General features: G+C 39.8%; 1 protein-coding gene across 5 annotated transcripts in view; it reads left to right on the forward strand.

The window, feature by feature from the left end:
* The window catches only part of MICAL2 (microtubule associated monooxygenase, calponin and LIM domain containing 2), a 131,132-nt gene that overhangs the window by 21,188 nt on the left and 86,962 nt on the right, over positions 1 to 22,982 (forward strand). For all 5 annotated transcript variants that reach the window (XM_064452732.1, XM_064452733.1, XM_064452734.1 and 2 more), the window contains exons 2-4: positions 2,465 to 2,822; positions 21,372 to 21,579; positions 22,220 to 22,336. In XM_064452732.1, coding sequence (XP_064308802.1) covers positions 2,559 to 2,822; positions 21,372 to 21,579; positions 22,220 to 22,336 — 589 coding nt within the window. In that variant the 5' untranslated portion in view covers positions 2,465 to 2,558. The remainder of the gene's footprint in view (positions 1 to 2,464; positions 2,823 to 21,371; positions 21,580 to 22,219; positions 22,337 to 22,982) is intronic.

Raw genomic sequence — 22,982 nt, forward strand, 5'->3', positions numbered from 1 at the left:
TAGGTCGGTCAAAGTCTTTGATAGCACTGAGGCATAGCGATGTGAGTTTACAGTGATGAAGGAAACCTAATCTGGCTGCCACTCCCTTAGCTGAAATGTCCAAAATGGAATGTTTCACTGACACTTCCCCATTCACCAAGAAGCTATTCATAATTATTTCAAGAGAAAAAAAACCACTGTCTTTTCTGTGATAAAAAATATCTCAGGCAAGTACGGAAGTCGGGTAAAATAAGTGTTTATCTTTGATTTTAATTCCTTTTTTCAATGGGTCTCGAATCCTGGAGTGCGTATATATCAAGCTGTTTAAGCTGTATTGCAGCATCTTAATTTGTGCTGTTATCTTTAGTTGCCCTGTGTTGCCTTCCCCTTGTAACAGCGCTCGTGTGTAAAGGTTAAGCCGATGCATACATCAGCCTCTCTGCATGGCAGTCCTCTGTCTTTCCCCTTCCCCTAGGAACTTCTGGATCTATTGGCTGGTTTTAGACTGACCCAAAAACTGCTCTATAGCTCTGCGTTCCCAAAGCCGGGGGTGGTGAGGGTCGTGGTGGGCCGCCCTCGCACCTGCCCTGGGGCAGCCAAGGTCGCTGGGCTCCCTCCTGCCAGCACGCAATTGTTGGAGGGGTTTGCTCATTAATCATTGCAGACTTGAACCTGGAAAGGTGCTGGATGTCCTCGACATCTTTTGAGTCAATGGGAGTTCACGGCACTCAGTTTCTTGAAAAATTAGACCTCTGGAAGTTGGGACATATAAAATGTTTGTGCTTGTACTTCACAAAGCCACAAAGCTCTTCAGAGAAGGGCATAGAGCGCACTATAAATGAAGTATTCAGAGGGGAAAACAAAAATTTCCTGATTTATTCTTGGCACCAAATATTTAATCATGACATTTGGTCTAAGAAAATGTACAAACTCTCAACATTGCCAATTTATTTTACCCATAAACCAACAACAGACTGATGATGTGCACACAAAGGTTATTTATTTTGAGTGCAGCCAGGGAATGTGAGTATTCCAAATGCTTCCTTATATCTCCCCATGGGATCTCTTTAATAAGTTGCATAATATTTTTCTGTATTAGAGGATTGTAAGAGATGGTAGGTCTCTTCTTTACTTAAATACACTGGTTATGTTTTCTCTTTCCTTCTTTGAAGGAAATGCAAGCAGAGAATGAATAGTTTGTGAATAGTGTTAAATTAAAAAGCATAACTTCAAAGGCCTTTCTAACAATTTATTCTAAAACTATCAGCCAACAGACGATGTTCCAAGCAAAATAACTAATTATGTGGGAGGTTAGGCAAGCATTGATTTAGTTTTTGATTTCTTGGACTGGTAGATAATTCTTTAATAGTGAGAAAAAGAATACATTACTTAAATCTCTGGACTTGGGTCCAGGTAGGTAGGCCCTCTTCTGAGGACAAGTTTATACATAACCTGTAACAATTTTCTTGGAAAATATGAAAGCCACTTGGATATTTTCTGTGGACCTTGGCTGACTCTAAGACACTCCCCATTAGAAAGTGAGAGCAAGGTTAAAGAAGGATAAGGGAGTGCCACAATGGAAGTATTTTAGTTCTTGCAAACTTAAGCTAATTTAGAATAGCATTGCTCTTACAGAATGGAAGGGTATTTATCTGGAATATCAGGCACAGTTTGACAGTGATCATGTTACTGGGAAAAGCCAGTGGGGCTTAGTGGGCCAAACATCATTACTTTATATCACCAGCACATGACAAGGTAAGATTCCAGACACGTAACTTCAGCATTTAACATGTGGAGACATGGAGATAGAATTCCTTTCTGTGCACTAGAGCACCAAACCTTTTCTCCTTTTGGCAAGAGTTTTAGAAAAAGGGAGCTCTCTGTGGTTATTTGTTTCTGTTTCTTCAGTTGTAGTGTAACTTGTGACAATGTTTCTGCTTAGCCTGTTTTGTGCATTTGCTCATGGCAAGTGATTGTGCTAATTCTAAATTGCCTTGGCTGAGTTGCTGTCTTGGCCCTAGCTTGTGCAATGCGAGAGAACTCCCTCAAATAGTGTTGACTTTTGATTGCAGGTTTCTAAGAATTCTTAAGACCAAAATGTTACCAGGCATGTACTTGCTGTGACATAAATTCTGCTTGGGAAAAGCATCCAGACGTTTGTTTTCTCTTCATCTGTTACCTAGCAGTTATTACTGAACAAAATATAAAGAAATCATCAGGGTCTCGGCAAACCTTGTTGTTCTTGAAGCAGTAGGCTTGAATTCATAGGGTTTTTATGACAGTCTTTGTGAAGTACCTGTCATGGCAGCACAAGTATGTTATGTTTACTTGTAACACTTGTCTGGGATGCCACTACTACATTTTTGTACCGGGTTATCCAGTGGCCATATGCTGTGTTTTTATGTTCATGTTGGGTATACAGTTTGTGGGTTTAATTTTGTTAGGCAGACCCTGCTTTAACATGACCTGTGTTTGTCTTTTCTAGGAATAACATGCTTGGAAATACTTGGTAGTGTTGATCACTTGTACCCCAGCACAAGAGCTCCAGCTTAATCCTTTTCAAACACGTCTCTCAGAACATGGGGGAAAACGATGATGAAAAATACAGTCAAGCTGGCCAGATATTTGAAAACTTTGTACAAGCATCAACGTGCAAAGGTACCATTCAGGCCTTTAATATTCTCACTCGCCAACTTGAATTAGATCCTTTGGACAATAGAAACTTTTACACCAAACTGAAGTCAAGAGTGACCACGTGGAAAGCCAAAGCTTTGTGGAACAAGCTTGATAAAAGAGCAAGTCACAAAGAGTATAAACGTGGAAAATCTTGTGTGAACACTAAGGTAAGTGGAGAAGTTCAGTTTGTATTTCACAGCTTAAGATCTTTCAAACTTGTTTTTCTGCAGAAGCAAGGTTTATACCATCATGTGCCATGCATCCATTTGTGTAACCCTCCCTTTAATATACTTTTTGAAACTGGCTGATACTGACTGATGTGGACAAATTTTCAGGTACTTTTGTTCTGCAGGTGTTGTGGAAACACACCATGTAAGAGTGGTCTTCAAAGCACCCTGCTTTACAGTCTGCCTCAGTCATGGCAGAAAAGTTTTCTGCCCTCTTCAGACATCAGTGTCAATCAGGCATAAGATGTAAACTCATGAGGCAGTAGGCTTCATTCATTCCCAGCTCACAAGAACTAGTTGCTCTATTAAACAGGGTTTTGCAAGGTGCAAATCATAGTATATTCAGCAGGTTCCTCAGTTTGCTGCTTGGTGCGTGCTGTAAGGGACCAGGGCTGGCCAAATGTGTTTTGATAGCAGTTCCTAAACTGTTCTCTGGAAAGTGCTGCTTGGAGGTCTGGGGATCCATCTTTGTCACAGAGACATTGGCTCTAGTTGCTAAACAACAGCAAAAGAAAATCTTGCACTATTTAAGGATTTGAATACTTGCCTGTAACTGCTTTTTCGCAAGCACAATATGAATGATTGCTATGTGGCAGTTACTGAAGGAGATTGTGTCATGGAAAGGACAGGAAATGTTCTTCTCTTCAGCAGAGCATGCAATACCATATTTTGATAGAGAACCACTGAATGTTGGTATAAATCTTGTTGATAAAGCTGTACAAAATACTCTAGTTCATGTCACTTGTTTCATCTGTCACAGAATATCTTTAATAGCTTTATCTCAGAGCAGTTCACTTATTTACTGCCAAGTGATATCTATAAGTTCCCTCAAGAAGGGTAAGTTTTAAGAAGCTACTTGACAGTGTAGAGGTAGAACAGAGAGCAGGGACACATGGGGGAGTAACTAGACACCAAACTGTGGAGGACATACTAATTAAAACTATCACTGCAGTGTTAGTTTATGGACTCCGTAGACAAGCAGTGTTGAAAGTCTCTTTCTTCTTGTTTACGTCATTGCCTTCAAACTTCTTGAAAGCTCCAGGGAGAAGAACACCATGTTACCTTCAGTCCATATAGAGGCCTGTGTTTTTATTTATTCATTTTTAATCAGCTCCTCATGATTATTAACTTTTTTCTAAGATAAATGTCCCTACTAAAGTTTTCTTCAGAAAATGAAGAATGCCATTACAGCTATTTGCACTGCTTTCCTGACAGCCTCTGGTTTTCTTCTTTCATTTCCCTTTTTGACCTGTGCTTCCTTCCTTCCTTTTGTTCTTTTGAAAAGGCCTTGAACATATGTCATTGAGCATCTTTGTGATGAAAACAGACAGGGAAGGAAAGGAGAATGAGAAAGTGTCTGATGATTAACAAATTGTAGGAGATACTCCACAGTTTTTAAGACCTATGTGAAACAGAAAAATTAAGTCCTCCTCTCTCAAGTGTGACGTTACAAAGACAAGGTCTGGTTCTGCAAAGTTCTTAAGCAAAGTGATTAATTTTTATATATGGTGAAGACTCGTGGAAATCAGTTGGTATATAAAATACAGCCTGTGTAAAGCTTTACAAGGTTGCCAAGCAAGAGGATAATCAACACCTTCAGCAGCATTGAAAGTACAGTTATTACTGCTCTTTAACAGTAAAGATTTAGCAGCATGGTGTAAATATTTGCAGAAATTAATGGACATACCTATAATGTGCATATGATCAAATTGCAAGTTAATATAGAATGTCTATATATGAACAGTGTGTGTGCAGCTATTCTGTTAACTACTTGTAGATGTCCCTTATGAACTTGGACCATGCCCAGACCTGCACTTCACTGTGTCATCACTGATTTAACAAGAGAAACATGACTGTTCAGATTGCTGCAAATGAAAGCAGTAACCACAGTCTGCAGGCTCTGTAGGGATATCTAGCAAGCATTCCTCACATGTGAATCAGAGTCTGCTGTGAAAGCCTATCTATGCAACATGAATGAGAGGAGACACATTGCGAGAAGACAGCGGACTCCCTGATTGTTGCGGTGGTGTAGTCTGACAGCCCCACTTACAGATAAGGAATTCTCAGAAATGCTGGCAGTCCAAACAAAATGCTAGTGCAGAGAGATTAGGCTACAATATACATAACGCGATTTTCCTTTGGTGCAACTGGTGATTTTAAGTTTGTCTTTCCTGCATGTTATGCCAGCTACCGTTTTTAGTATTGAAGCAGGCAAACAGGAGTTACTAGGCAAAATGCTGACAGTGGTGCCCAGCACTTACCTCTGTGGAGCTGCCTGGGGACTGGTTGAAGTAGATCAGCCTGGAGTAAAAAAGAATCTTACTTGTTAAAGCAGGATCACAAAATGAGCTAAGTGGATTTTTGCAATTGCAGCTCTGTAAACAGAGCCAAGGTTGCTAGTAGGCATGATTTAAAAAAAAATATGACTTGTGGCCATGAGCTCTGTAGCTGAGTCTGCAGCTCACAGTTCTCAGATACGTCTTTGTATTCTGTCTGGTTTCTTGCAATCTTCCCAATCTTTCGAGGAGGTAAAGGAGATAAAATGCAGTTGGGATCTAAACTATTCATGGTCTTTTTTTTTTTTAAACACACCAAGAACCTGCTCCATCACCCTAAAACTGTTCATTTTTTTGCACGGTAGTTAAAAACTGAATGTTGTACTTGTTGATTTTTGTGCTTATACACTTTAGTTATGCATTTAGTTATTATTATTTAGTTATTCATTACAACATACACAAGTTTTGTACATACAGAATGTTCCACTCCAACTAAATAACAATAATCCTGTGTCTTAACTGCTCTTGAAGAACATTGCCAAATATGGCTTTCAAAGTTTCTACAATGATACGATTTTAAGCTGGATGAATAAAACCAGTTGAACAATTTTCAAGAAGTTCAAACCCACTGCTATTTCAGAGTTGCCTTACTATAGACTTTGTTTTCCCTTTAATTCTTTGTAGAAGAAAAAACAAAAGGCACTGCAGAAAAACATGCACAAAATTGGGGCAGAAAAACTTTTTTTGAAACTGTAGGAGTCCATCTGTATGTTAAATCTGTATCAAACACAGGCTTCCTTCCATTGCAAACTCGTAAAATGGGAGAGAGTACTGTTCAAAATAGCTGTTTCTGTAGCTGGCATTTGCACAGTTTACCAGTATTAGAGAGAAACAGAAGTTTGTCTTAAGTAGCCAAAATTCTAGAAATTGTACTGTGATTTTTGCAAATACATCTAGGAAAAGAGCACAACTTTGTTATCCTGGCAAAGTTTGTCTCTCATTTTCATCTTTTACGAATCAATGCAGAGTAGCGTCCTTGCTTCTTCATGGAATGAAAGATAGACAACTGAAGAAGATTAAAGGTTTAATATATGATGTTCACCATGCTAGCAGCTTGAATGTCTCTCCAGATTTTTGAACATGCAAAACATAATACAATGATGAACAAGAATTCATCCAGCTAGTTGCAGAGTATATTCAATAGGCTTTTAAAGATATATGTGACTGTTTAAACATTTATTTGAACCTCTCTGTATGGAGTAGATTCCTTACTTGATTTACTGGCAATTTACCTGTGTAAATGATACAGATATGTGCATGCACATATAAATGAGGCTCCCACTGATGTTTGAGATATGTATGTATATGTACCAGAGGGCAGGACCTGGCTCATGCTGTGCACCTGAAATTCTGGCTCTCCCATGACTAGATTCATGCTTGAAGAGAGCAGAGATTGCTGCACATGAAAACACCCCAGACTCACTCTGAAGGGAGGTGTTGATTCTCTAAAGGATGCAAATGTGGGGTTGTCTTTCCCCCTCAAACATACATGCTGTTTTAACAAAACACATGCTTACACTTGAGGAGGACTAAGGAAACTTTGTTTAAAGTGCTAATGTGTAATTATCAGCTGTCTTGGTAGACTCTAGCATTTCTCTCTAGATATATTCGCTTTCAGATGATGGTGGTGTGAACTGGGGGAGGGCAATGGCAAATTCCTCTGCACGGCTTTGGTCTTCTGAGCATTGTCTCTGTTGTAGACCCCCGTGGCTCCTGGGCAGAGGACTTGTACAGTTTGAGCAGTGGTTTTGAGGCCGAACTGGACAACATTAGCATAAAGCAAGTAAATAAAACTGAGCTAAGAAGTTTTGAGTGCTGTGTATAAAAATACATATATAGGTGCATTTGTAGCTATATCATATAGATTCCTGAAAAACAAATGAAATGATCCTGAACTCGGTTCCTGTTGGTGTCTCTTGTTTTCTTCGTTCCTGGACTTGGCCTTTCAAAGCTTGTTTTATTTTAGGTCATGTTCCCTTCCAAAAACTCTTGTTGGGAAACTTATTGCAGGAGAATGACTAAAATTACTTATGACCACATTTCTAGGGCTGTGTAAAAACACAGTGGCTCTTTGCAGTAGTGTCATATGCTGTCAGCCCTACCTGGACATGGTGGCATTAGCATCTCTGCTGCAGGGAGGGCTCCATGGGCTCCTCTGGTGGGACGCTGCATTACAGAGAACGTGTGGCTTGAGAGGGGATGGGAGCGGTGTTGGGGGCCAGGGTGTGAGTCAGCTGAAAAGGAGCCCTATGTCAGAAATGGGGATAGAGGTTTTGTGACTGACTCAGCACTGGCTCTGAGCCTCCTCTCCCTGTACTGACCACACTGGTGTACCCGCAAATGATAAAACAGCATGGTCTTTACCTACGAAACCCCTTCCGCTCCTTTTCATATTGTCTCAATTTCCAGACGCTGTCAAATGAATACTGGAGTTAATAAAACCTACTTCGCCTGGTGCTCTCCTTCATACAGAGCTGAGAAAGGGAGAGGTGCTGCCATGGTGCGTAGCCATAGGGTAATCATCAGGATGGGGACTGGATACCAGGTCTGTCTCCTTGTTATTAGAGAGAAATTGGCTTCCTACCAGTCCTCAGTTGTTTACAAACATCCTAACCTTCAGTCTTGCCCCCCACGGTAAACAAGGCAGGTTGGCTTCTAGATGTCTTCCTCTCCCCTCTCTCCACCTTCCTCTGTACTGCTAAACAAATACTTGCCTCTTAATTAAGCAAATCATCCAGCATGTATAAACTTGCCGGTATTGTGGCTAGACTTCCTCCTGAACCTCTGGTGTTTGTTGATCCTTCAGAGGCCTCTCCAATTTTCAGACAGGTTTCTCCTGTGCTGTATATACTGGTGCAGAAGCTAGTGAGTTTGTGTGTTCAAGTGTCATGATTGTGTCCCTTGAGAGAAATATTTGGGTTTTTTAAGAGTAATTGAATTGTAAGATAAAAGAAGGGAATGCCAGTTGTGCTCCAACTCAAAAATATCCTTATTATAATGAAAACTTTAACCTGTTTATTCTATAAAGAGCAAATATCCAGATGGCACATCCCTTTTGCTGGACATACTAATCTCTTCAAAACAATAATTGAAATGGGGAGATTTCCAAAGCTGATAATCTAGGTTTATAATGAACACACAAACCTTATCTTAGATGTATTAGATAGCATTGCTAATTCTCTTATTATAATAAAAATGCATTTCTGTGAAGGTCATAAATCTTGAAGCTAGAATGGAATACCATATTTATAGGAAGTTTAGTGAATGAAAGAATGAAAGGTGGTGACTTTTCAGAAGACATTCAGCTGTCTTTTTTATTTTTTTTTAAATCCAAACACACAGTGCTTGGATAGCAGAATTCAGAACCTATTGAGGTGTTGGGGGTATGAAGGACTATGTATTCTGACTTTTTAAGTGGCACCTAGGTGTGTTTGGTACACTTGAAAGGCAAGCTATTTATTTTTGTGTCTATGCTGCTTTGCTTTTGCCTTGTAGGACAGGGCTCCTAAAGCCTTGCACTGGTTTTCCACTGTAAACTTATTTTTTAAGAATTTTAACAAGTAACCTTTACAGAGTTATTTCAAAGTAGTAGAAGATATGGGACTAATGGGAATGAGTGGCAAGGAAGATTTGTTTGAGACAAGGAGAGCAGCAGCAAATCACCTATGAGCATGCAGGGAAACCACAGCTGTTGATCATTGGCTAGGCATTCATTTCTCTAAGGATTTTTAGAGAAGGTATGGGGAGAAGCTCGGGTGGTGACAGGACACGCAGCAGACAGGGTTCTTTGGAAGGAAAAAGCATTTGACTCTCTGAGCTGTGTTTTAAACAGATTGGGCCAAATGATGTCAGCAAAAGCAAATGTTTGGCATGTGTCTTGGTAATGAAATCACTTTATTATCCTACAGACACTTCCACAAACACACAATTTTTCAGATTTATCAGTCATGAAAAGCAATGAAGCCCAGCCAAAGTAACGTAATCAGACAGCCTAAATAAGACTTTTTCAGACATTTGGGAATTTTAAAATTTTTGGCTTGCAAGATAACAGTAGCTTCACATCTGTACTTTAACAGCACTGTACTGTTTCTCTCTTCCATGCTTAATGGCTTTGCAAGTAATCCACAGAAGGGAACTGTCCCACCCTGACCTGATTTCCTAGATATTTTATAAAGATTCCCACAGGGAGTGACACCCAGCTACTTTCACACAAAACACTACTGTTGTCACCACGAATGGCTTGCTTAAACTTGAATGAAACAAAAGGTTACGACAGGGAGTGTTGCCGTAACTGTGGCTTTGTAATGCTTTTGGGTTTGACTGTGCGAAGCAGCTGGGCTGTGTGTCCATCTGCCAGGCAGGGTGGTGGTGGCGGGGGGCGAGGGGTGCTCCTGCGTGGCCCCCAGTGCACAGCCCATGCCAGTGCTTTGCTCGGGTTAGGCCTTTCTCCTGGCTTCAGAGAGGCCCTGATGGTGCCAGATGTGGTTGTTACGGGTTTGTTGTTAGCTACGTTTCCAGTTTCACTCTGATAATGTCTGTGTACTGATAAGTGAGGAAATACATATCTTTTGCTACCAAGAAGTGATTAAACACTTGGCTGCTAAAAACCAGATTTCAGACAATAAGGCAATTTCCTGTCTCCTACGGTTCAGGTCCTTCCCAAGGTTCCCATGTCTGTCCTGAGAACTGGGGTTTTGGGGATGTGGTTGCTCTCTTTTCTCTTCCTGCTGACAAATCTAACTCTACATTATTTTCAGTTTTAGGCATTTGAGCAGATTGCTTTTAATACGCTTTTAGTAGAATGTAAAATACCACAGTTTTAAGAGATGCTGTATAAGAAGTGAAAATGTAAAATATTTTAGTAGAAGCTGATTGTCTTAAGCAGATAACAGAACTTCTATTTTTATTTTCTCTCTAAAAGGCCTTGACAGTGATGGAGTTGTCAAAAAAAAGTTTAACTGGGATCTGTTGTCATGCCAAAGTAGAAATTGCCCTTTTATGCCCTTGAAATTGGATTAATTTGCCTTACTTTCTCTGCTACAGTGTTTAAAAGTGGATTATTTTGTGTCAGTCAGTTATCAAAATTCCCACATTCCCTAACATGTCTACATTTAAGCAGAAAATCTGTTTGTGTCTGCAAACAGACAGGTTTTGGCAAAGTAACACAGACACCTGTTTGCCATTTCAGCTCTCTAGGATATTTGTGTCTTAGCCTATATGTCTGAAGAGTGCTTATTGAAAAATAGTCTGAGTAGATACCATAATCTGACATTATTTTAGTTTTCTAATTCTTCAGTCTTTCAACCTTTTCCTCAGGTTGGGAATGTTTGGGTGAGTTTAAGCTGTATTTTGAAACAAGCCTGGCAGGGGGGAGAACCACGTATTTCTGTGGGGGGAAAAAGCCTTTGCAACTGAGAGCTCTTGTCCTGGCACCTGGCCTCATTTTGCTTCAAATCTTCTTGACCTGTGACAGTCTGGCAGGTAGGCAAATGGGTCTTCATTTTGTTCTGGACCCTGGGTGATGGCAGAGAAGGGCAAGCATTACATAATTTCAGCTGACGTAAGAGCTATACTTCATATCCACAGAAGTTTTAAATCAGAAGTACATATGATCTGTGGACCTGTTACAGTACATACTGGGAGATGAGACTTGAGGGACAAAGTAGGCAATGGTGACATCTTGCATTGATTGTGAATGCTACAGCCCAATATAGGCATCTTCCTCCTTTACAAAGAAGTTGGTGCAGCGTGTCTGAGGGAAGCAGAAGTTGCAATTTTGACTTGACCTTCATAGAGCCCTTGCTTTAATGAGCAAACTTGTGAATATAGTTTACATTAAATTATGTCACGCAGGCAGCTGAAGAACTGTACTTACAGTGGTGCTAGCGATAGTTCGCTGCCAGACTGGGGAAACACATTAAGTGGGATTTCAGTGATTCCTGTTGTAGGCTGGTGTTTGTCATACTTATTAAAAATTTGGGTGCTGGATTGAGGAGGTACAGCCATAACCAAACTGGAATGAGCTGCAAGTGCTTTGAAACACAGGATTAGAATTTTAAAAAATCGTGAAAGATTGAAGAAATGGTCTGAACTCGAAAGGACAACATTTCTAAAACCTACTAGAAAATTATGGCCCTTCTAACGAAGAAGTGCAACACCCAAGGAAAGTTGGAAATATGCTGCAGAAAATGATCCAGTGCTCATAACAGACTACACACCGGGCCTGAGTCCATACAGGGCTGACCCAATGGCCGCTGATTCTGGGAGCCTGTTGGAGGCAGCCTGCAGTGTGTCAGGGATTGGGGCAGTTTCCGTCCCATCTAGTTGGTGCAGGTGAAAACCCAGATAAAATATTTTGCCCAGTTTGAAGCACGTGGTATAGGCAAGAGGCAGATAAACTAGACTGAGTCCAGACCAGAGCAGCAAGAATGGTCAGAGCTTTAAAGAACATAACCTGTAGGAGAGGCTTAAATATCTTCACCCAATCTATGTTAGGGAAGACCCAAAGAGGAACACTACATAGTTACATGGAGCACAGCCACAACTGTTATTTATTTCACCTTCTCTAATAGTCTGGCTGATGCTGCAAGATAAAATTCTGATTAGTTTTTTCAAAGTTTGCATTTTGCTTTGGACATTCACTGCTCCTATTTCAGCCCTGAATAACAGCTTGTGTTTCCCAAGGTCATGCCTCCTTCTGCTTAAGAAACCAGCCAAGAGATACTACCTTGCTTGTCTTGCATCACTCTCTGGATTTGTTGACTGAGATATTAACTTAGAAGGAACCACGTGGTTATGCCACACTTAGTCTTGTGTTGCTTACCTCCACTGCCCCTTTGAATGAGTTACAAGAGCAGCTTTAAAAGGACCTGTGCAACAGCAAATACTCCTCTCTGTGATTGGTGTCCACCTCCCCATCTTGCCAGTACTCTCTGCCAGCCTCACTGGATTTACAATTCAGATAAAACAATTGCCCCAGGGTAAATTGCAACTTGGATTAGAAAACGTTGCAAGAGATGGTCGTGAGCTTCCTGCCAAGGACTACACACCCAGATCATTAATAACAAGTTATGCTGATCAGCAAGTGCTCAGTGGAAGGCAGAGGCATTTATCTCAGATATTTTTTTCCTTTTTCTCTTTGTTTGTTTCTTAGTGAGGTAGGAAATAATTGCATAGGTTAGGAAGCCTTTCCTGACAGGTGAGGGCTGTCACGACCCATGGGGCTGCCGCTGGGGCTGCAAGAGCCAGGCTGGCTTGCTCTGTCACCTGCTTGCCTGTAGGCATCTGGGGTAGGAAGTTCACTGCCTGTCAGCCCAGATACAGCCCTGATAGTGGCAGAACAAGCACAGCCGGTGTTGTTTAGGCAGGTGCCTCTGAATTTCACCCTGGCTGGAATGTGAAAACAGCATCATTAGTACGTGGCCATGTAAATAAACACTGATCTATGTACGTTTATCTCACTTCTGTTGCACTGGATGTTGGTGCAAAAGATGTTATTATACCTTGTGGTGTGCAATTTGCTGCCAAATTTTGGCTTCAACTCTCTGCCCCTCTCTTTGGAGCATGCTCCTTTGCATACTTTTTAATCTTTCTTTTTATATTTACTTTTATTTTTCAAGACCCTTTCCTTCAGTTATAAGGTCTGTTACGTACCATCTTTGTTTTCAGCCAAAAAGGTTTTGGAAATAAGAACTAGAGGTGCTAATTTTTGCTGTGCAATTTGCTGCCAGACCTGGTTTGTAGGTCCTGCTAACTTTCCCTGCTATCAGAAACTTTCCTAAAAAATCTTACGCTAAAGATACGTTTTCTAATTCTAGTTGTTTGAACTGTTCAAATCCATCTTGCTTGTTGACTCCATCAGATGCCACATTGCTAAGAGGGGCTTGTTGGTCAATTCCTAGGGTTTTCAAATTGTAAATAAAAATGTAACAAGTAAAAGCATGGTCTACCTATGGTAAACTAGTATATGCAAGTGAGCAGCTAAATAAACTGGAAAAAAAAAAATCAGGTTCTCACTCCTTGGAGCTGTATTTGGCTTTACTAGTTTAGTGGCTGTGAATACTAGTGCTGGAAAATGTAGTGGTTTGAAAATTGCACGATGAGCTAGAAGAAAATAGACTCCAGTAGCCCAGAGTTGCTGCCGCCTTGTACAGCACTGCATTTTGAGCTCAGCTCTAGCCACCATGCACTACTGTATAGTCATTCTGCTTAGGAAAGTTAGGAATGGTGGGATTAACTGATTCAGCTCTTTAAAAATAAATAAATAATAGTTTAAAAATCTGGATGCTGACTCAGACCTGATGGCTAGTTCTGTATGAGCTCATTTACCCAGTACTGGATTCTAAATGCCAAGTCTTAATTGGATATTGGTTAATAATTTACCTAATATAAAAATATATGTTAGAACATACTTTAAAATATTTCAAGATCATTTCACTGAATAACTTGGCTCACTACTTACTTTAAAAAGCCAGTTTCGAAGTGGAAGCTTAGCTGATTTATTAGATTCTTGTAATTGTTTTTTAGCTAAAAATTGTACGTTCAGTGTAGTATTTAATCTCTGTAGACAGACCAGGCTGTAGTTAGTGTTTTTTTGTCTCTTTTTTTTTTTTTTTAAGCATTTTACTAACAAGCAAAGCCATAGTTGTTGACCAACTCGTCTGCATGCTTGGGATGCCATAAAGCATGAGAAATCCCTTACCCTGGGTCTGTAGCCAAGTCCTCTACTGGATGGTCAGCCCCTGACCCTGAAACGATGTAGAGGATTAATTCTTTTCTTGCAATTGCAATCTCATTAGTGTCACTACTCACAAGGTTCGCAAGACTTGGTCTCTGCTTAGTCTCTGCTGTGTTCGGAGGTGAGAGTCTTGGTGCCTTTGTTTCTTCATATCTGTTCACCAGTTCTGTTTCTGGATTAATTGTTTTGTTTCATGGTTTTATTTTGGGTATCTTGCTAAGTTTTTAAGGATAGCCTTAAAGCATTATCTCAGTATTACAGGCGTAAGCCTATAAAAAAAGGCAGGGTACTTGAATGCTGCCAACCATATTCATGGCCGGGATAGTTAGGCAACATTCCTTCTGCAAGGTTTATCTTGTTTTCATTTTGATTATTTAAGCAACTGGCCAAAAAAAAAACCAGAAAGAAATCAATCTCTTCTGGCTTTTGGGTGTGGTTCCCCCCCGCTCCCATTTTTATTACAATGAAAGACAGATAAGAAAACAGCAAATATGGTCTCAGTTCCAAAGGATGTTTGAGGGTTCATTTTGTGCTTTATTTGAGGAGATTTTTGGATTAAAGCACTTGACTGATTTCTGGTGGATAATCTGTTTATTAAAAATAGTATAACATTTTTTGTCAGATGACGTGCAGGTTTTCGTCAGGTAGCTAACTGTGGTGCAAGGGAACTGGAAGTTTCTAGAGGTACTGTTCTGTATTATGCAACTTTTATAACAATTTTCAGAAATAAATTTTTAAAAGCTCTGAGATCAAGTCAGCATATGTAAATATGACCAATGCCACCTGGGAGAGCTCTTCAGAAAAGCCCCAAATAATAAAGTCCTGACAACTTTTGTGCATTAACGAAGGAACTCTTGACCTTCTAACACACTGAATGCATACAGCCTTTCTTTAACGTGTTGCACAGCAGACTATAAGTTTCAGATGTCTTTCATACCATTGTTTTAATTTCAAACTATGGAAAGGTTTTTATACACCAATCTAATATTAGTACATATATCCGAGAGACAGAAGATGGATGGACAAGTGTGTGCAGATTCATCCAGGAAAAATGAAGGCACGTGTTTTTTTCCATGCTGAAGCTCATCTTCCAAAAAAGAGAAAAAAATCCCTGTAAAGATAAGCCAAATGAATGCAATAAATGTACTAATGTTTCGCTTCTGGCATTTTGACCCAATAAAACGGGAGGGCAATAAAGATAGATCCTCTGATCCCTGGATTGTGCCGAGTGCAGCAACTGCAGGGTGGAGTGTTGGGGAAAGAGCTCTGTCCAAAATCACCCTAGATTAGGTAGCCTCAAATCCATGTTACAGTCTTCTAGGAAGGAAAATAGTAATGTCTCCATTTTTGCCAGTTGGTGATATGGGTGCTTTTGGCAGGAGATGACAAAACTGCATATTTCTGAGGTGCTCAGCTGGGGCTACAGAAGGTAAAATACTGGTGGTATTGAAAGCAGAAATGGGCTCTTCGTATTGCACTTCCTGCACTGGGACAGGGTTTTGCTGCTGCGGTTGGTTGGCAGGTAGGGGTGCGTGAGCCTCGCTGTTCCCGTCTGCCTTTGAACTTCCCCAACAGTGGTATTTATGTGGTGTGCACACTCCAAAAATGTCCATTCAGCAAGATCCAGCTAGTCTTAATATTTTAAGGTAGATTTTGGAACTATCGGTAGTTCATGTAAGTAGTGTGCACATAAACCTTTGGAGAGTTAGGACCTCTCATTAAAATACATTTAACTGTATTATTTTTGTCAAATGAAACACTTTGAACCTTTCTAATTTTATAAGGAACTCATAAAACACAGGATAATAGAGTAAAATATGCTTTTAAAAATTACTTTTTGTAGGATGAGTTTAATTAGTTCCTGTAACTTCTCCCCCTTCATTTGATGGAAGAATTATTTTTTTTTCTTTTAATATTTGTATACAGTATAGATCTGTTAACCACAGAAATTTGGGGCATATGTTTCGGTATCTGGCCTCTTCCTAAAAATGAAGAACAGAATTCTTGTTTTAGGTCAGCACTGTCCCTTTTCTAGATATGTATGTAGTCAAACGGACACCTTTCAAATCACTGTCATATTTAGCTACAGTTATGATCACTGTTCTTGACAGGGTCATGTTGTGTTGCCTTTACTAAAAGCCAGTTGTATAGGTATGGCAGCATTCAACAAGTCAGGCAATAGGCAACAAGTATGAGCATCTCATGGAATGAAGGGCATGTTACTGTCAACAGAACCCTATACTTGCATAGCTCTCCCGTGTCTGGTAACCGAGCTGTCTTATAGCAACACATCCTTCGTTGGCACCAGTGGCTGGGCTGGTTTGTAGAAAAGGTGACAAGCACTTTGTATGGGGGTCTTTGTCTAGAGAAGCAGCAAGTGCCTGAAGAGTTGTTGAGTGTAGGGCAGCAACCATACATTGAAGTGCTCTGGTAGACCTGGACTGTAGCAAGACTAGACTTGACAAAACACACCATGCCTATTGTGAGCTTAACCTTTTCTCTTTTTTTTTTTTGTAATTTTTTTTTTAAATAAAGCTTTAGCTCTTGACACTTTCAGTGTTGGGCGTCTGAAGCGGCATATAGAATTTTAATTTTCAGTGACTTCAATTATAATGTTTCAAACTTTAAAAACTATATTGGCTCTTCAGTGGATTCAGGGTACATTTTGTAGCCAGTGGCTGTCAATGAATTTGTGATAAAATCTGAGACTACAAATGTGAGATGAACTGTAAGTCAGTAAGTCAGGAATGTCCTACTGAGCAGTCCTGTTTTTGCCAGAAGCATTTTCATGTCTAGTAAAGGGGATGAAGTGGAAAGTGTTGTGGTGGAGAGAGCTTCCTGCTGCAGCTTCTGGTAGCTGTCTGCTGTAGCTGCTTATGCAGCTGTTTCTCTCTGGAGCCCTTCCAGGGAAACAGTCATTGCTGATCCAGAAAATGTGTTGTTTCATTACATTTCATGCCTATCTCTTGTTGCATGACATTTAGCTCTATCATGAATAAACAGTTGCCCAAATCCATGTAGGATGTAATCCTGTGGAGTCAGTCAAATTAATCCTTGGATGTTGTACAAAGGCCAGAGCGGGTGTGAAGTCCCAGGTCTGGTGACTATGGAAAGGAACACACCTGAGGCCCAGAACAAATGACGGAAGAGGGTTTGCCGTGGAACAGCAAAGCATTCTGTCCATCTGCATCCTGCAGGCTGTCAAGGCATGGACAGAGCCTCTTATCACTGTGTGGGGAGACCCACAGCCACTGGGGCCACCTGCAGCACCAGGCAGCAGCTTAGAGGTGTGTGGGGAAAGCCATCTCTTGGTGCTCATTTCTAGCAGCTTGATCCGTTCCTATAGGTTTTGATTTCCAGTTGGTGAATTGGATAAATATTACATATAAGCTAAAGGAAACTTAGTAATTTAGGTAGATAGTTTTCACTATTTTTTCACTAGTATATGTGTGCATTTCCACTGAAGAGTAGAAGTGGTGCTTCTGACTTAGCGTGCCTTAGGACAACAAAGGGTGTCCATGTGCCTATCCAGTTGCTGTTCAGCTGGAGTCTAAAATTAACCTCCTTTTTTTCACCTCCAAAACAATGAAAAGGCAGAAATGAGAAGATCTTGAATTCTTCATCCCAAGAACGTATGTGGGGTGGATCCTAGTTGAACACTTTTGTTTTCCAGGACTAATGTAGTGGTTTGGTACCTTGGGCAGGAGAGGAATTGAGGGATTGAGAGTTGGATGACAACAGTGCAATGCTAGGAGCTGCAATGGGTTTTGTCTATTCTTAACTGTGCAAAGAGATGCTGTTTGTTTGCATCCCTCACCCACACAGTACTACCAACTGGTAGATTCTTTGACTGTAAGCCTGTAAATGCTGAGAGCTGTGTTTTCGCATTTTTCAAGGTAAATGAGTGGATGAGATTTTTGTGACTAGGTTATCGTGGAGTGTTATTTTGGTTTTTGTTCAACATAGTGCTTATATTCTTGCTCTCTTCCTCGTTTCTCTCAAAACCTCATTTGTTTCTGTAAGCTTAGTTTACTGTATGAAAACCAATGGAGGCATTGAGCAAATTCTCAGCTGTTAAACTGCATATGTTTTTTCCAGAATGGGATATAGGTGCCTGCATTCAGAGGCTTCAGATTTAATAGTGGGGGACGGGCAGGGTTGCAAGAGGCCTCCACTTCTCATCCTTCTCTCCCATGCCTCTTGTCCTATTTTGTAAATCATGTATTTGTACATTTTGTATAGGATATCATATAAAAAACCTGCACCTAGCACAAAAGTTATTCTGCTTTTGAAGAGGTAACTTGTGCTGCCATTTAGCTCAGCATTAAGTGCTCTTATTCAGTGTAGAGATACTTTCTGGAGATTTTCAAGGCGCTGTCATTCTTAAGCATACTAATAGAGAGAAAGTAGCATCTTTTACGGTCAGATTGACCTTTGAGTAGAATCAAGCTTATGAGACTTACCAAATGCTGAGTATGTTTATATTATTACAAGTGAAACTTTCTGAAATCTTTTAATCGCACAAAAAAAACCCACACCCAAAACCCATGATGTTTTTGCTCTATTTCAGTCTGAAGATAAATAATGCAATGGGCAGGGTGTGCTTTGGTTATAGTGTGGAACCAGATATATAGAGAAACAAATTTGTATCTTTCAGGGAAAAGTTTTAACAGTACCTTAGAAACATAATATCTACTCAGCAGCTTAAGTAGTCAACTTCTATAAAATATACATGGGCTTATTAGTCTTTTATTGTGAAGTACCAAAATTTCCATGCTTTACTTAATATTTATAATTTTAAACTGAAATAGTCCTAAGACTGTGACTAGGTAACTGTTGCTGGCTGTTAGTATAATCTCCTAAACTGTTGGTTTAGGAGATTATCTGGCACCATTAAAGACAGTTGAGCTGTGAATGGCAATGCAGATGTCAAGAAACTCTTGGTGTTTGTCCAATCCTGTTTGTTAGATTTCAGGATTGATTATTCAAGACTTCCTTATATGATGTCTGTTGTCACAGTCTGTGTTAAATAACAAGAAATTAATTTCAAAAGCAGTCCCTGATGAGCCAGGAGACTGGGGTAACAGGAGGTGAAAATATGAAGCCATTCAAGGTTTGTTCTAGGCTGACTACAAGAAGGTTTCTCCTTGCCTGTCTTTGCAAGCAGAGAGCTGGGGAGGGAGGGCAGGGACAGGACAGTGGTACGGTCCCTTTCCTTACTTAATAAAGGCAGGAACATAAACACAGTAAGAATTACCTTTGCAAGGGTTTTGTGATTATTTTGACCCTAGAAGTTTAAAAAAAATAAATCACAAAGTGCCAAGAGTAAGCTCTACACTAGCAGGAAATGTCCTTAATAAATCAAAGAACAAATAGTTCTCGGACATAGATAAGTATGTTTATGGAAGGTAACCATGGATGATAGCAAATATACAACCATTTTTCACAGTGTCTCTAGGCAATTAGGAAGATATTTTGTCAATGGTGATAGGAGGAGGGGAGATGGCAGAATCCTCCTTAAAAGTTTACCACACTGTGTTGCAGAGGACCAGGAGGAACTGACAGTGTTCTCTGTGTGGGTTTTATTACTTGGCAGGAACCACTATGACTAAATCTCAAAAGCCTGCTTTTTAAAAAAAAAGTTGCATTTATTTATATATAATACAGTTTGTTAGCCAAAAAAACAACCCCACCTTATCAAACCATGTATGGTCTTTAGCAAGCAGTTAGAAACATTTTACAAATAAACTTTACTGGAAAACTGTGTAGCTGTGAAGGCAGTCATTTGACAGAGCTCAGAGTTCCCATGTTAATCACAACAAGCATATGCATAAAAGAGCTGACCCAGACTCCATCAGTGATCCTCTTCAGTCAGGGTAACATCTGCACTCCATTTTCTTCCTGTATATAATTACATCTGTTGATGTTTTCTTAATATTTAGCATGCAGTGAGCAGTGTTCTTGTGAAATTATGAATTAAATATGTTCTTCTAGGAGGAAGAAAGCCAAGTGGCTAATGCAACAACCTAACTTTAACTTATTGCATTTCACTAGTTAACAAAACACTTGCCTAAAGCGAAAGTACCTCACAGGAACTCTTCTTTCAGGGGGAATTTATTTGAATTATGTATTCAATTAAAAAAAATTTTTTTTGCACTTTTACAGTTGGGTTGGACAAAGTCATGGACAAAAGTCAGCACCAGATAATTTTTGCTTAAGTTGTTAAATTTGAAAACAAATGAGTAACAAACCAAAATAAATAAATGACTGTATTTTATTAAATTGAAATGTAATGGGAACCAGACTCGTATCCAACGAGCCTCCAGATACAGTCCGTGCCTGCTTGAAACTGTAATCACTGTCTGGCTATGTGTGCGGGACGCACAGGAGCATGTCTGGCGTGTGAGATAATGGGTTTGGATTTGCAACGCGGCACAGCTCGGCCTCACAGCCAGAGCTCTCCCCTCCGCTCAGGCCTACCTTGTCCCTCCCTGCTTAAGCTCGGTGCTTGAACTGATGGCATAGATTTTGTGAAGTGTGTGTGAGGGTTGGGGGGAGGTGTAGAACAGCAACGTTGTCCAGCTGTATGACTGTTTCTAATGAGTTTTTTAGTAATCAGTCAGGAGAATGTAAGCATTAGATATGTTTGGGTTTTAATTAGTTTGCTTTCTGGGAATCCTTTGCTTGTTAGGCTGTGAAAACTTACAGCTGTCAACTAAAATTTGGGCGAGAATTCTCTCTAATAATTTCTGAAAAAGTTCTTCTAAGGATGCCCAAATCTAGGTTTAAGCTCCTAAAATGTGATTGTGACCACTGGGTGAAATGGAATAGGACAGGCTGAGCTCCCTGGCTGTGGCAAAGCAGGACAAGTCTGCCGACTTCTCTTGACGTGCCCTGCTTTGCAGCAGTAGGCAAACTAGGCTGTTACATGCAGGATACTCCCTCGCTTGAAAGAGAGAGTAACTAATACTGTAGGGCTTCTTATAGATTTGTCTAACAAGTGTAGCAAATGTACACCAACTTCCTCTTTAGAACAAAGGCAGCCTACACCAAGACCACTTATTTCCTTTCCCCTCCCTTTATGTAGCTGTAATCCTGTTTAGTGCAAGCACTTTTGAAATGCTGTTAGACATGTACAAGCAGATGTTCAGTGTTTGGATTTTTGCTGTTTCTTCTGTTTCATCTTTTTATCGGATGCTTTTATGTCTGCATGAAGCACAGTTTATTCTCTTGTGTAAATTGACTGAACACCAACATGCGTACAAAATTTGGATGTTTATTGATATAAGTAGATGACTTGAATATACTGTCAGTAGCATAAGTCTGGTTATATTAAGTTGTACCAATAGAGTAAGTTAGAAACTGTGTTGAAGTCAATGCAAAACCCTGTGTAAGACTCCTCCTTGCCTCTGCTAGTGTTTAATTATTGGAGGTGGCCCATGTGGCTTGCGGACTGCCATAGAACTTGCCTTCCTGGGAGCCAAAGTTGTCGTCGTGGAGAAGCGGGACACTTTTTCAAGGAACAATGTGTTGCATCTCTGGCCATTTACAATCCATGACCTCCGGGGACTGGGAGCAAAGAAATTTTATGGAAAATTCTGTGCAGGGTCTATTGATCACATCAGTAAGTATCTGGGTGCATGGGCACTGTTCACATAAGAGGTGTACTGAGGTCAGAAGATTAGTGGAGACTTTCTTGATTTGGCATAAAGCTCATCTGCCTTAAATATGTGTAAGTGCATGTGTGTGCACAGAGGAAAAAAAATGGTCTCATTTAAGCAAAATGGCAGTTGAACAAATGACAGTCTTATGGAGCAGTTTTGTTAGTCTGGATTTGTTAAACAATAGGTTTTTATTATGAAGTATGAAGAATATTGATATTCATTCGAGTATGTTGAAGGTAGACACAATCCTTAATTAAATGAGAAAATATGTAGAAGTGGGATATTCTACAGGGACGTATGCTGTAAAGTTTTCTGTCCTAAAATGGTCAACGTATTGGTTGGCAGATCCTTTAAATGTCATCAAGAAGGAAAGCTTTAAAAAAAATTACTCTAAGAAACTCAATGAAATGAGTTTTATTACTTACGAGACTCTGTTGGAAGAGAACAACATCCTGTGGTGGCTGCAGTATTTGCATTCATCACAGTATGGGAAATAATGCTGCATGCTGGTGTTAACTGTGAGTATCGGTTGGGTGGCATACTGGTAGCAGCTGTGACTACTTACGTATTAAACACCTCTTTGTTACTTGCTGTCTACAGGTATTCGACAACTTCAACTTATCCTCTTCAAAGTTGCACTTATACTAGGAGTTGAAATCCATGTGAACCTAGAATTTGTGAAAGTCCTGGAACCTCCTGAAGATCAAGAAAACCAAAGTATTGTTTATCATAATGTAGTTCTGTTCACAGTAACTTCTTTTTATGCTGGGCATTATGTGAAATTGGTTTAATTCTGTTAAAGAAATTAGAGTGTTTTGTCCTCCTTATTCAGCTAGGTTTGCTATATGCAAGTCGTAGGTGTAAGTATCATTGTGACAAAGCACTGATAATGCTTAAAATATGACCCAGTCTGAGAAGCTGAGGTTTTGCACTATGTCTTCCGGCATGCGTTTGAGGCTTTGTAGGGAGTCTGGTGTGGCTTTTTTGTATCTTCTTGCAAAAACAATTTTTGATTGATAATATAAATATTGAGGATGGATTAAGCTCCCTGGGCCTCATTTTGCTTTCACATTTGATATAACTCCCACTGGCACACAGAGTCTTATCAGCCATATTATGAAGATTTTAAAATAAACTAGAGAAAGATTTCTCTTTTTGTTTTTCTGTTTTTGTTAAAAATTAGTACTTACGGTGTAATAGCAATAGAATATATTAAAATTTTACTTCAGTTAAAATACTATGCTACCTCAAATGGTCATATAGTGACAGTAGAATACATGTATTAAGTAGTTAAAGCATTTACAACTTTAAAATATGGACAATACAAACATTTTCATGTAATCAGCTTTGTGTTAATATAAAA

The sequence above is a fragment of the Phalacrocorax carbo genome, chromosome 5 (genome assembly GCF_963921805.1).
Source record: "Phalacrocorax carbo chromosome 5, bPhaCar2.1, whole genome shotgun sequence".
NCBI classification, from domain to species: Eukaryota; Metazoa; Chordata; class Aves; order Suliformes; family Phalacrocoracidae; genus Phalacrocorax; species Phalacrocorax carbo.